Below are 13,281 nucleotides of genomic sequence, written 5' to 3'. Positions count from 1 at the left end.
CACACTGTTACAACTTTGGCATAATTTTCAAATGGGAGACTCTGCAAGATCCTTTACTCCAAATTCAGCAATTTACAGTACAGTCCTATGCATGTCTGCCTACCCAACAGTACGTCTCACTGAATTCCCAGGTGAGGAGGAAATCTTATACACATTTACCAGGGAGAAAGCCCCATTGAACATAGTAGAGTTTGCTTCTAAGTAGACATTCATAAGACTGAATTGCTAGAAGCTATTCCATCTGAGAATGGGAGGCCTGAGATTTTATTTGGTAGCCATTTGCTAATGCCTGTTGGTAGACAGGAGCAGTGTGCACATTTTCTACCCCCTGTACTGATAATGTCAGTCAGTTCTGGGTATTCCCACTTCCAGTGAGTGCAGGCTACCAATTACAACATGAAAGCATAGAATCCATTCATTAGTGCCAGTTTATTGGTGGATTAAAAAAACAACAACATACTCACCTTTAGGATAGTTTTGAGACACTCCCTGAAATGTTAACAATTGGATTGCTAGTACTGGCATACTTTTAAAATACTGAAGCTCTCAAATGGAATCTGAAGCCATCTCATTTTCCATGAGTTCTCTGCTCCCTCAGAGGGAGAAAAAAAGAAATCTCTCTCTTTCCTGGAGAGTCCCGGCTGGAGTTCTGTCTCTCTGAAATAAGGCAGCCATACATTGGGAGGTCTTCTTGGAAATCCCTGCTCTTAAGAGCAAGGAGGGCAAGAGGGCATGGAGCCCAGCTGGGAGGGCAGGGGCAGGGCATTTTGCCCATAGCAGCAAAATGTACTAGGCAGGCCTCACCAGTAGCATCCCTTCTCAAAACTGACCTAGCTGCAACCATACCATCAGGCAACTGTTTCCAACTCAGCTGGTCTTTGTAAGAGTTGTAGCTTTAAGCACTGGTGCTTTTTAGAATGCTTCCCCCCCTCCACCCCCCACTCTTTGTTGCTTTGTGTTCCATGTCTTTCAGATTGTAAGCCTGAGGCCAGAGACTGTCTTATTATTGATTTTTGCAAGCCGCTCAGAGAGCCTTCTCAGTTGAAGAGTGGGGTGAAAATATTTTACATACCTAAATGAAATGTGTACAAGCATTGGACCCTGCAATAATTCACTTTTGGTTAATGAAGCTACGCTTGCAGTTCTGTGCATTCCTATTTCCTCATCACCTTTAAATATGCAAACCTACATAGGGAGGAATTCAACGATGCAATATTATGTTCGTTTCATTAGTGTAAGCATTTCAGCGTGAGAGATGAACAATCTCCCCCCCTCCTCCCCCCATGCTGTTCTGGGGTTCTCCCAACACTCTGGAGCCAAATTGGGGGAGGCATTTTTTGGGGGTGGGGAGGGCCAAAAGTCCTGTTGCACTAGCAGGGTGCATTGGACTGGCACCTGGTAGCACAAACTGTTTATCTGAATCTGAGCCAAACATACACACATCACACACACACACACACACACACACAGAGAGAGAGAGAGAGAGAGAGAGAGAGAGAGAGAGAGAGAGAGAGAGAGATAGCCTCCTCTCCAACTTCTAGATTCTATTACTTTCCTGATTTCCACTGCGAAACTACAGTGAAGATAGTATACCCACAGGGCAAACATCTATCAACGAGCAAATGATATTAAGTCAGTTGTGTGGATTGCCAGTCACAAGCGTGACCCAATATGAACCATAGCATGTGTTGGCTCGATGCGCTGTGATTATCACAGGCATTGACAAAGACAGACATATCCTCCTGGGCAACTCACTTGTCTCTGCATTATCCAGCTTTGTTGCAAGGAACACATGGAAGGATCAAATTTCTCACTGGCATCCAGTGACCCCAGGGCTGGCCCAAACCAGCAGCACACATTCACATTTAGCATCAGTGCCAGCGCTCCCTTCATTTTCTAAATTGGGATAGATGCTGCACTACGTGCACTCCTAGCTAGCTGGGATATCACTGTAACATTTCATTATGTAGGTAGCTAAGCAGTGAAAAGGGATACAGGAAGAATCTGAAAAATAAATCCTGTCAGCAAGAACACCCAAGGAATGGATTGTTTTATAATCCATTTAGTGATAAGCTGAAATGAGCAGAAATTATTTGAACTACGCCATAATTAAGTTCTTGGTGCTTTCTTGGCTGCACATGCTTCTGACTATTATATTTCAAAATAAGCTTTTAATTTTGCAATTCTTATCTATTTAAGATGCTTCCTAGAATGTCAGACACCAAAGTAGATTCCCAATTTCAAGACAAAAGATGTTTCTATACGAACAGTGCAATCCTATCCTGGTCTGTTGAGAAACTAATGCTCCTGGAGTTCAAATCAAGGTCATTCCCAGGTGCATGGGGTGTAAGATTGCAACCTAACTCTCTTACATTCTTGAATCTTGTACTTACCACATTTCCACATTTCTTAATTGTTTTTAAAAGGCACTGGTAATGATCCAGAGCTTTTCTGTGTATTCATCACGGCGTTTTAATTAGCACTTTTCACCCCTGCATTTGCCTACCCAGTTTACCAAACCGGCAATACCTTTTTAAACCAGGACAAAGTGGCATTTCAGGAACCAATATGTAAATAAGGTGGTACATGGAGCTTGATTTTGCAGGGATCTCCAAATTGAGACAGGTACCTTTTCACCAGCTCCACTTCAAAGCTTGCTACACAATGATCCACTAACTTATTCCTCATTCCATTACAAATCCATCCGACATGGTCTGCACTCTTCAAGATTGTTTAGAATTTTCACCTGATGGTCTTATTTAGACACACCAATTTCCCCTTCTAGGCACCCTTATCATCTCATAACCAGTTCACGCTATTAAAATCCTGAGACATGCTGAGCTAAAGAAAAGACTTGCTACTGACCAAATTCACAGAGAAAACTGGTTTACTACCTCAGACTGCAGCCTTTCCACTACATTATTTTGATGAAACTGCCACTGGCTACAAAGGCTACCATTTCCATGTCTTTCTTTATTCCTTTTAAAGAAGTCTGGCTCCAGTTTTCTTGGAAGAAGTATCCCTCTTGGTCAAGGTGGTCCACAAGAGCCTAGAGTCTCTTGAAAGCAGCTATGCAGGGGTGCCTGCAAATCCTCTGTGCTGACAGACTGTCAGTCCAAGAAAACAGGATTTAGGAGAGGGAGGAAAGCGTGTGTATTTTCGTGTGCATATCTGTATATCTGGGTCAATGCAGATAAACTATTTTACCTCTACTTTTACTGCCAGGGAGTTGAGCAAGACAAAAGGGAGGTTTAGAATGGCTAAAACAGCTGGTAGGCCTGCTCTGCTCTGCCTAGAAGGTACAACGCTAGGATGTTCATTTCAGAAATGGTTCCAGGTTCTCCAAAATCCCACAACCAGGCTTGAATAAACCCCTTATAAGAAGTATAGCCTGGCACGCTGTTATGCATTTCCCTGAAGGTTTGGTTGAGCCTTTCTCATATATTGAGCCTCTCATCACTAATGCTAAGCAGCCCAACTCCAGAGAAAATGGGAAAGCCAGATCAGGGTGCCTAACTTGCACTGTTGGGGAAGTTTTTAATGTCTGATGATTTATTGTATTTTTAATATTTTGTTGCAAGCCGCCCAGAGTGGCTGGGGAAACCCAGCCAGATGGGTGGGGTAATAATAATAATAATAATAATAATAATAATAATAATAATAATAATAATAATTACAGCCCCTCCAGAAGTCATTAGATTACAATTCCCATCAGCTGCAGTCAGAACGATCAGGATGATGGGAACAGCAGTCAAGCAATATATGGGAGGGTTAGAGGTTAGCCACCCCTGCTTAAAATAAACAGGTTCATGTCAACATTACTCCTCTGCTCTTGCTCTTACGTAACATAGACTTCCCAAAGCACTTTTAAAGAAAGCTACAATCCATGGGCTGAACACACATTTTGGGTTGTTTGCTGTGTTTTTACTCCTTCACAGATATGGCATCTGTAGCGGAAATCTTTTCTGAATATGTTCAGGCAATTTCCAAAGGGCAGAGTCATTCATCATCTCAGAGAGCACAGTAGAATTTGTAAGTATACCAACACTTCAGTCTCCTATAATGTCAGAATAGATTTAATAAAATAAAATCATCCTATGAAGGTAATGTGTGATATGAAAACGTCACCAAGAAAAATAAATTGCTTGCATCCTAAAATAAATTCACCTAAGAAGTTCAGGAAAGAAAAGCAAAGAAAAAGTTCACCTGTACCCCTGAGAAGCTTCTCCAGAGCGTCAGCAGGTCTTCTTGAGGAATGTGGGAATGGAGTGTGGGGAGGAAAAGATGAAACACTTTCCTTCCATTAACTTCCTTAAGTCGACTTTAGATCCATGCCTGATTTAGAGAGATTGTCTTATGGCATAACCTCCCCCACGACCACCCAACACTGATCAGGAGAGCTTCCTAATCCTCAGAGTAAGTCTTTCAGAGGGCATGAGTGGGAATGCAGGGAGTAGGAAAACTTCCTTCTGTGAATGTTTTTAAGTCAATGGATTCAAACCAGTCTAAATATTTTTAAATGTCTGCATTTTCTAGGCTCTTTTCTGAGGTGAACATCCCTCAAAGTGCACATCTCCCATTGCTTGCATCAGTTCTGCAAACATGCCCTCCTTTTGTCCTGATTTGAACACACTGTCTCTTCCTGCACTTTTTACCAACCTGAAAGAAAATTGACCCTGCAGCAGTCAGAGACAACCACCCCTAAATTTCAGATCAATTGAGTTTATTTGAGAAAGATTAACGCATGACTACTTATTAGCATTGGTAAAGGTAAAGGTAAAGGGACCCCTGACCATTAGGTCCAGTCGTGGCCGACTCTGGGGTTGTGGCGCTCATCTTGCTTTATTGGCCGAGGGAGCCGACGTACAGCTTCCAGGTCATGTGGCCAGCATGACTAAGCCACTTCTGGTGAACCAGAGCAGCGCATGGAAACGCCGTTTACCTTCCCGCCAGAGCAGTACCTATTTATCTACTTGCACTGGTGTGCTTTCGAACTGCTAGGTTGGCAGGAGCAGGGACTGAGCAATGGGAGCTCACCCCATCGCAGGGATTCAAACCGCCGACCTTCTGATCGGCAAGTCCTAGGCTCTGTGGTTTAACCCACAGCGCCACCCGCACCCCATTAGCATTAGTAGTATGCAATAATTCTGACAACTTTCTCTTGTCCGTGACCACACTGCTCTCATGCATTTGGGGATAATTCTGATTCTTGAAGAGCAGATCATTCTCCCAGCTCAAATTAAGTGTGATAGCTGGGATAACATGAATCAGCCTTCCCCAACCTGGCATCCTTCAGATGTTTTGGGGGGACTGCAGTTCCCATCATCCCTGACCACTGGGCATGGCTAGCTGGCATTGGCAGTCCAAGACATCTGAGAGACTCCAGGTTGAGGGATGTTAGTGAAATTGTTTCTGTTAATATATATTAATGAACTGCTCATTTTGTTCCTTTGCTACCAACTCTCCCCTAATTTTATAAGAACATAATTTTAAACTTTGCTTGTGGTGACTTCACCTTTAACTAGACAATATTTCAAATACTTTAAAAAGGTGGGGGGACCCCAATGTTTAGCAGGATCACCAAAGAAACAACCACCACTGAAGTGTTTAAGCTGCAGTAACAAACATACAGTTTGGATAGCAATTGTATGAAGAGCTGAGTAATGGAGCAAAACCCAGCATCTGTTGAGACAAATATACTCAGCAACCAGATGCAAGACAGATGTTCATAGTAGTTCCAACCATCACTTAAATACAGAAATCATATTTCCCAGTCATTCATTAATAACATAGTATTGCTTATTGCCCAAAATTAGCTACCCTAAAGTATGGAAATGCCTTTGGAAATCCATTTGCATATTTTGAAATGAAAGCCTAATTTATACAACATTTGCTAAGAACTGTCTAACATTTGACTACAAGGGATTAGGTCCTGTTGAAGGGTAGCTTATTACCATCACTTATTTAATGTATTTTATCCCGCTCTCTGAGCGGCTTACAAATGATCAACAATAAGGTTTGCAATCTAAAAGTAAAGTCACACAAAAAAGGAAAGTAGACTGGGATGAAGGAGGGAAATAAGTCATTTCAAGCACCAGCTCTTTGTTAATATAGTTTTATATTTTTTTAAAAAAAACCTTTCATCTGCTGTGATGCTTTTAAGCTACACATAGTTTTTTATGGCTGTTTTAAATAATTTTAATGTTGCACTTTAGTGAGGTGTTGTAACCCAACTCAAGAGGGCAGATACCCTGAATGGTGGTCTAGAAATCCATTAAATAATTAAAAATGTGTACCACTTTTCTGTCCACAGCAGAACCCAGTTCACTTTAAGAGTTTTGCATACTTAGGGAAGAAATATAGCAAAAGCATTCCTGATTTCAAAGCACCACCCATTCAGGGTGGTTACACAGATAGCAGTTATTTCTCTTTCCACATAGATTCCCTCTCAGCAAACCGGCCACAGAATGTGTTGCATTAATTTTTCCCCACTCACAGACTTTTATCACCATTTTAATGTGAAAGCTACCATCCACTCTTAATACTAAAGGACCAAGTAGTTTTTAACTCATCCTTCTCTCCCCGCCACCCACCTGCTACAAATGAAAATTAACAGCCAAACTATTTTCAGGACAACAGACCCCCGAGCAAAAAGTAAAGCAACTTACCGACTTCATCCTGAATCTCCTCAGCAACCGCTGGCACATTGTAAAGCAAGGAAAGAGACTGGTTCATGCGCTCATATGTCACACGTAGGTGTGTCATAACCTAAAGAATTTTTGAAAACCCCCCCACAAAAAACAAGATCAGTTTGCAGTCATGTGTCAAGGCCAATGAATCACCATGCAGTCCCCAGGGTAAGTTGCAGTGTGATTAAACTATGTAGCATCTTCCACTCCAAAAGGTCTGTGCAAAAAAGGTGTGCCTTGATGAGACGTCAAAATATATACAAGTGACAAACCAGATGAAACTCAGAGCTTGGCCATTCTACCACTTACCCCATGAACTCGACATGGCATTGCATCTGCCAACAGCGCCTCCCTTGCTCAACACCTGACAGGTCCATATGAGAGATGCTCATTCAGATATTTTGGGATCAAATAGTTATTCAGGTCAGCATAAGCACCTTAAATATACAGGTCTTTAAAAACTGGTGTAATATGTGCCTGGCCAGGAGTGCTAACCTGGTGGCTGCATTCTGCACAAGTTGCATCTTCCAAGCCCAGCCCCACATAGAGTGTGCTATGATAGCCCAGTCTTCAGGTTATTAGAGCAGCCAAGCCCTCTCTATTCAGGAAGGGCCATCGTTGATGAACCAGCCTGAGCTGGAAATAAGCCACAGGAGCCACCTGGGTCTCAAGGCCAAAAAGCACCTGCAAACTACTAACCCAATCTCCCACTGGGAGTGCCACATCATCCAGAACAGGTTGTCTCCTCACTTCCCAGACCCGAGAACCCACAACACATATAGAAACTCCATCAAAATGCAGGCATCGCCACTGCAACTCTATATTTTCAGAGAACAAGACAATTTGCGGTCCTGTCAACCTTATTGATTTTGTAGTTGAAAATCCATTAGGAAGTCACTAAGTAATTCACTCCTGTCATCCATGTCACAAAGAGGTACGGTTCTGTGGCAGATGTCTTCAGTGGTATGCTTTGTAGCTGTTCCCGCCCATGTCAATGAGGATTAACTCTCATTAAAATTGCCGACAAAAACCAACGTCAGCATGGCGCACAAGGTTGGGAACAGGCAGGTGAAGGAATTCCTAATCCATGTTCAAAAGGAACAATCACATTGGTCTGGGGACTGAAGGGAAGGTGAAAAGGATAAAGGGAATGTTCCCAGATAAACAGGAAGCAGCAAGACAATTTTAACCAAGAAAAGACAGTTACCACCAGTGCTTTCCTTGCAAGAGCAGAATGAACTTCTGCTTGCACGACGGGACTTTACCCCTCTTCTTCTCCCCACACACCATCAAAATCTGCTCCAGAGGATTGGGAGAGCTTCCAGAACAGATTTTGGGGGTGGCTGCAGTGGGTGCAAAGAGGGATGTAAAGTCCCACTGCACTAGTGGAAGTCAACTCACACATTACTGGATCCAACCCAGAGTTTTATCTTCTCTACTAGTGACTGAGAGTTTGCTGAGACTGAAACTTCAGGTGATTCTAGGTCAGCAGAATCCTATGCTCCCATGGTTATTTTTCTTAAACTTTAAAATGTTTTTCAGTTTCACAGATTCTAGGGATTGAAGCAGAAGTTCTTAAGAATTTTCAGACACTGTCTGCTCTTTTAATTCTTCTATATTTTCTTTGCCAGTTTTTACTCCTGCATAAATATGCGAGGGTATTATTAAATCTTTGGCACACAGTCTAGAAAACTCCCTGTTAGGAAGCATCTAATAAGAAATTACAAATGGAAAGAAAAGAATTTTCTCAGCAGTATGGAGGTGTCCTTGGCTGCAGAGATAACTGAATGGTAAGCCTCATTGTTCTACACAGTATGCCACCAGGCCATCAGAAAGCCCTTATTCACAGCACTACCACATACTCACAGAGATGGGAATATTTAAATAGTCCTTACTGCACAAGTTGCTCAATTGCATGCGAAACAGATAGGCTAGTGGCAACACACCCCTGGCACCAACATGTGTGTTTTGCATCTGACCAGTTCACCCATGGGGCAACATGCATCAAACGATTATTGCTTTAATATGCATAGCCTGGGATTTTTGGCAGCCTGCCAGAAATGTCTAAATCGACCCAGAGGGTATCAGAATGCTGAACTGCTCCTGGTTTTCCCCATGGAAATGTCTCTAAAATGGAGTGTCCTGTAAAATGGGATGCCTCATGAGAATACCATTACAATGCAATAATTACTGGGGTGGGCCACATATATTCATAAGCGGTGCCGAGAGGGTCACAATAATGAATCAAGGAAAACTGTTTTACAATATAGGGACATATACAAATTGAATGCAGAGCAGCGTGCAGGTGACTCGCAACTTACACTTATTTTACCTATGCAATAGCAGCTATGCATGGGTGGGAACATTATTTATCCCAACACCAATGCAAAGCTATGGCTGTGGGGGCATACTTGGCTTTGAGAAGGTGGTGCCTAGTAAGGAGGTGCCAGGCTTTTGGGAAGGAGGCAGGGAAGGAGACTAGATCCTGCCAGAGCCCTCATACCTCCTTCGCAAAGCTGGGTAACCAGCCCTCCATCTTGCAGAGATCCTGGTTCCTGGCTTTACACAATTTTGCTTACACACACAATGCCCAGGAAGATCACCCCCGTGTAAGTTGCAAGTTACCTGTACTACAAAATTTATGTATAAAGCCTGATCTCTTAAAAATTGTTATAAAAACCCCATGATCCTACTACCTGACAGAGAGTATCAAATATTTAGCAGGTATCATCATGAAAAGAGGGATACTAGTTGACATTAATTGACTGCAAGCTTTGCAACTTTTTTTTTTAATGCTCTGCTTCTTAATTTATCAGTCTTAAGAAATCAGCATGCGCACACTAATAAAAGTTGGGGGTCTCTGATGGACATGTTACCTGAGATCTGATCTGGGCAGCTTTTTTGGGATCCACCATACGGACGTGCTCAAAGTGCTTGAGGGTGTGCTGCCTATCTTTCTGCTCAGCACGCACGTACTTCTTCAGCATGTTAAACACGTGTCGAGGCTGCGGAAACAAAAACCAATCAAAACCACATATATAATTCACAGACCTCAGAGCAGAGTGTGATTCAAAGTCATCTCTAAGGAACACGTAAAGCCTAAATTCTAAGCGTTAAGGACACTCAGCCTGCTGAATTAGACCAATGGTCTACCTAGTCCAGCACTGTCTTCTCGCAGTGGCCAAACAGATCCCTGTGCGAAACAGGTAAGCAGGACTTGAGCACAACAGCACTCTACACACACACACACACACACACGTAACTTTGCGTTAATGTAACATTTTTATATGTAACTGTATTTTTATAATGTTTTGTTTAAGCTGTCTTTGTTGATTCTTTTTTGTATACTGTGATTCAGGTGACCAAGTAGGGAAGCTTTTGTGAACTGGGGAATATATATATATTTAGGTCATCTGCAGTGTTAGAAATTAGCTAGGCACCAGGCGCATTTTGCAACTGGCGTGGTTCCACTTGTAAAATGTCAAGAGAAGGGATCTGAAATATTTTCCTTGGAGCTTGAATTTGTTGTATTCTGGGTTGTTTCATCTGATGTTTTAATGTGTTGTAAACTGCTTTGAGATTTGTTCTTTAAAATATAAAGTGGTATAGAAATAATAATAATAATAATTCCCAGCAACTGGCATTCAGAGGCATACTACCTCTGAAGAGTGGAAGCAGAGCACAGTCATAATAGCTAGTAGCCACTGATAGCCTTTATCCTCCATGAATTAGTCCAATCCTCTTTTTAAAGCCATCCAGGTTTGTGGCCTTCGTGGCCTCCTATGTAAGTGAGTTCGATAGCTTAACTATACACTGCATGCAGCAGTAATTTCCTGAATCTTCTAACATATTTCAGCTTCACAGGATGACCAAGAGCTCTAGTCTTATGAGACAGGAAGAAAAACTTTTCTCTCTCACTTGCTCTATGCCATGCATAATTTTATAAGCCTTTATCATGCCACCTCTTAGTTGCCTTTTCTCTAAAATAAAAAAGTCCCCAAAAGTCACACCACTGATTTGTTAAACAGGATTATGATATCAGCAGTTTATTTTCAGTTCCTTTGACTTTTTCACAGCTGCCCCATACTGGGTTGACATCTTCACTGAGCTTTCTATTTTGACCTAAATGTCTCACTCCTGGTCACTGACCACCAATGCAGACTCCATGAATGTATATGTTTAAAATTAAGATCCCCGCTCGCCGCAACATGCATCACTTTATACTTGTTTACACTGAATTGCATTTGCCATTTTACTGCCCATTCATTCAGCTGAGCGAGGTCCTTTGGGAGCTCTTCATAATCTCTTTTTGTTTTAATGATCCCGAACAATTTATAAATTTTTTTTAAAAAAAACTAGTTTTACACTGTCCACTTTCCAGTCTTCAGGTATGGAAGTTGATCTTAGCGACAAGTTGCATATTTCAGTTAGAAAATAAGCAATTTCACATTTGAGTTATTTGAGTAATGCTGAATTCCACCCAATACATATAAAATATTAATAATCCAAATCTTGCAGCTGGATACAACAGCTGGAATGTATTTGACAGAATTATTTTGTAAATTAAAATAAAATGTCTGTTCCATGTTGATATCTAAAAAGCCTTTAGGATAGCATCTAGTCAAGTATTATCAGCTCTGTCCTGTCATATCCTCCAGCACATTCAGTTTCCACTGCTTTCTGTGCTGCATAACTGCATTAAGTAGTACAATTACTCCTTTTTTTGAATAAGCACCAGTTATTTACATGTGCAATGTTAGATGTGCTACTGTTTGATCTACAATGCTTTGCTCTAAACAGCTCTGAGAGCTTTGTTACAGACAAATAAAGGCATTTAATAGACAGAATTACATGGTAAAAGTCATTGTTTTGGGCACAGCAAATAACTCACACCATCCAGGTTGATTTTCTAGGTTAGTTCACAGCAGCAGCACAATGCCACAAGCTGCAATACCATGCATTTTCCTTGGAATGAAGGACAACAACTGTAGTTTTGTCAAAACAAAAACTGTTCAGTACATTTTTAAAAGAAGTTTCATTTGAGCAATAGCATAGAATTTTAAGCTGTACTGATGTCTCTCATGGGCAGATAAGATTCTTGAAAACAGAACTGACTGCGCTTACATATAACCAGATTGGGTGGGCAATTAGCAATTCAAAGTTCCAAGAAAGCAGAGGAACTTCTGTGTGTAAAACAACCCAAATTCAGTTTCTCAATGTTTATTTATGAATGAGATCACTCAAATTCAACATTTTTCAAGAGTCATCTTCTGCCGCTTTCATTACTAAGGAACGTATTTCACGTAAGTTTCTAGTTCTACAGAATATTACTTTCCACAAAGAGGAAATAATACTAATCTAAACAAATCTGTAATTTACAAGATAGGTAATTAATTGTCAGTTTTCCTAGTTATTCTCAGTGAATACTAGGATTTGGATTGTGTGCAATGTAAACATTTGATTTTAACTTGCAGCTATGGAATTTAGGATGCCAAGGAGGAAGCTCACATCATACAGGAATATGTATAGAGATGTGTTGGATTCATACAAAGCTGCACCTATAATCTAAAATCACGGTTCTAGGATCACTTTATAAATTTTGAGATTTACCTTGCAAAGTAACAAATGCTTAGTCCTCTTTGATCTTTGCAAATTGCATTGGTGGTATTAAGGTTAAAGTAAGGATTCGGAAGATAAGACGGCAACCTCTCCAAAACCTGATATCCATTTGTAGTATAGAAGATTAAGTTGGTTCTTTTCTCAGGATAACTTGTGGATACAATGGAACCTTGCTTTTTCTTGGAAGCCGAACGATTCAGAACCCGAACACCAAAAACCCGGAAGTAAATGCTTCTGTTTTTGAATGCACTTCAGAAGTCAAATGGCTTCCGAGGCCATTGCTCCAGTGAAACTGCTGACCGCCCATTGCACCTCGGTTGTCGAACGGTCTTCCAGAACGGATTACATTCGACAACAGAGGTTCCACTGTAATATATTTTCTGTACAGTGGTACCTTGGGTTAAGTACTTAATTCATTCTGGAGGTCCGTTCTTAACCTGAAACTGTTCTTAACATGAAGCACCGCTTTAGCTAATGGGGCCTCCTGCTGCTGCTGCTCCTCCGCCAGAGCCAAATTTCTGTTCTTATCCTGAAGCAAAGTTCTTAACCTGAAGAACTATTTCAGGCTTAGCGGAGTGTGTAACCTGAAGCGTATGTAACTGAAGTGTATGTACGAACTTAATCTGTTCTGGAAGTCTGTTCCTAAACCAAAACCGTTCTTAAACCGAGGTGCACTTTCCCTAGTGGGGCCTCCCACCGCCAGTGCCCTTCCACTGATCGGATTCCGTTCCTAGACTGAGGTAAAGTTTGCAAACCGGGACCAGTTTTGCAGAGTTCATAAACCAAATCGTTCGTAAACAGGACTGTTCTTAAAATGAGGTACCACTGTAAACTCATTATGTTCTTTTCCCAACCTGCTGCCCTCCAAATGTTTTGGACTCCCACTGCTATCAGCCACAGCCCACCTGTCCAATGGTCATGGATAATGGGAACTGTAGTTCAACATTCCTAGAAGGCTGCACTTGGGAAAACT

The 13,281-nt window shown here is 41.5% G+C and overlaps 1 protein-coding gene across 4 annotated transcripts in view; it reads right to left on the bottom strand.

Annotated features, from left to right (window-relative positions):
* The window catches only part of APP (amyloid beta precursor protein), a 145,782-nt gene that overhangs the window by 17,753 nt on the left and 114,748 nt on the right, over positions 1–13,281 (bottom strand). For all 4 annotated transcript variants that reach the window (XM_081908000.1, XM_081908002.1, XM_081907999.1 and 1 more), the window contains 2 exons: positions 9,566–9,694; positions 6,669–6,768 (listed from right to left, as the gene is read on the bottom strand). In XM_081908000.1, coding sequence (XP_081764126.1) covers positions 6,669–6,768; positions 9,566–9,694 — 229 coding nt within the window. The remainder of the gene's footprint in view (positions 1–6,668; positions 6,769–9,565; positions 9,695–13,281) is intronic.

Source organism: Podarcis melisellensis (assembly GCF_964234715.1).
Source record: "Podarcis melisellensis genome assembly, chromosome: 4".
Lineage (NCBI taxonomy): Eukaryota > Metazoa > Chordata > Lepidosauria > Squamata > Lacertidae > Podarcis > Podarcis melisellensis.
This window is presented reverse-complemented; position numbering and strand designations above follow the sequence as displayed.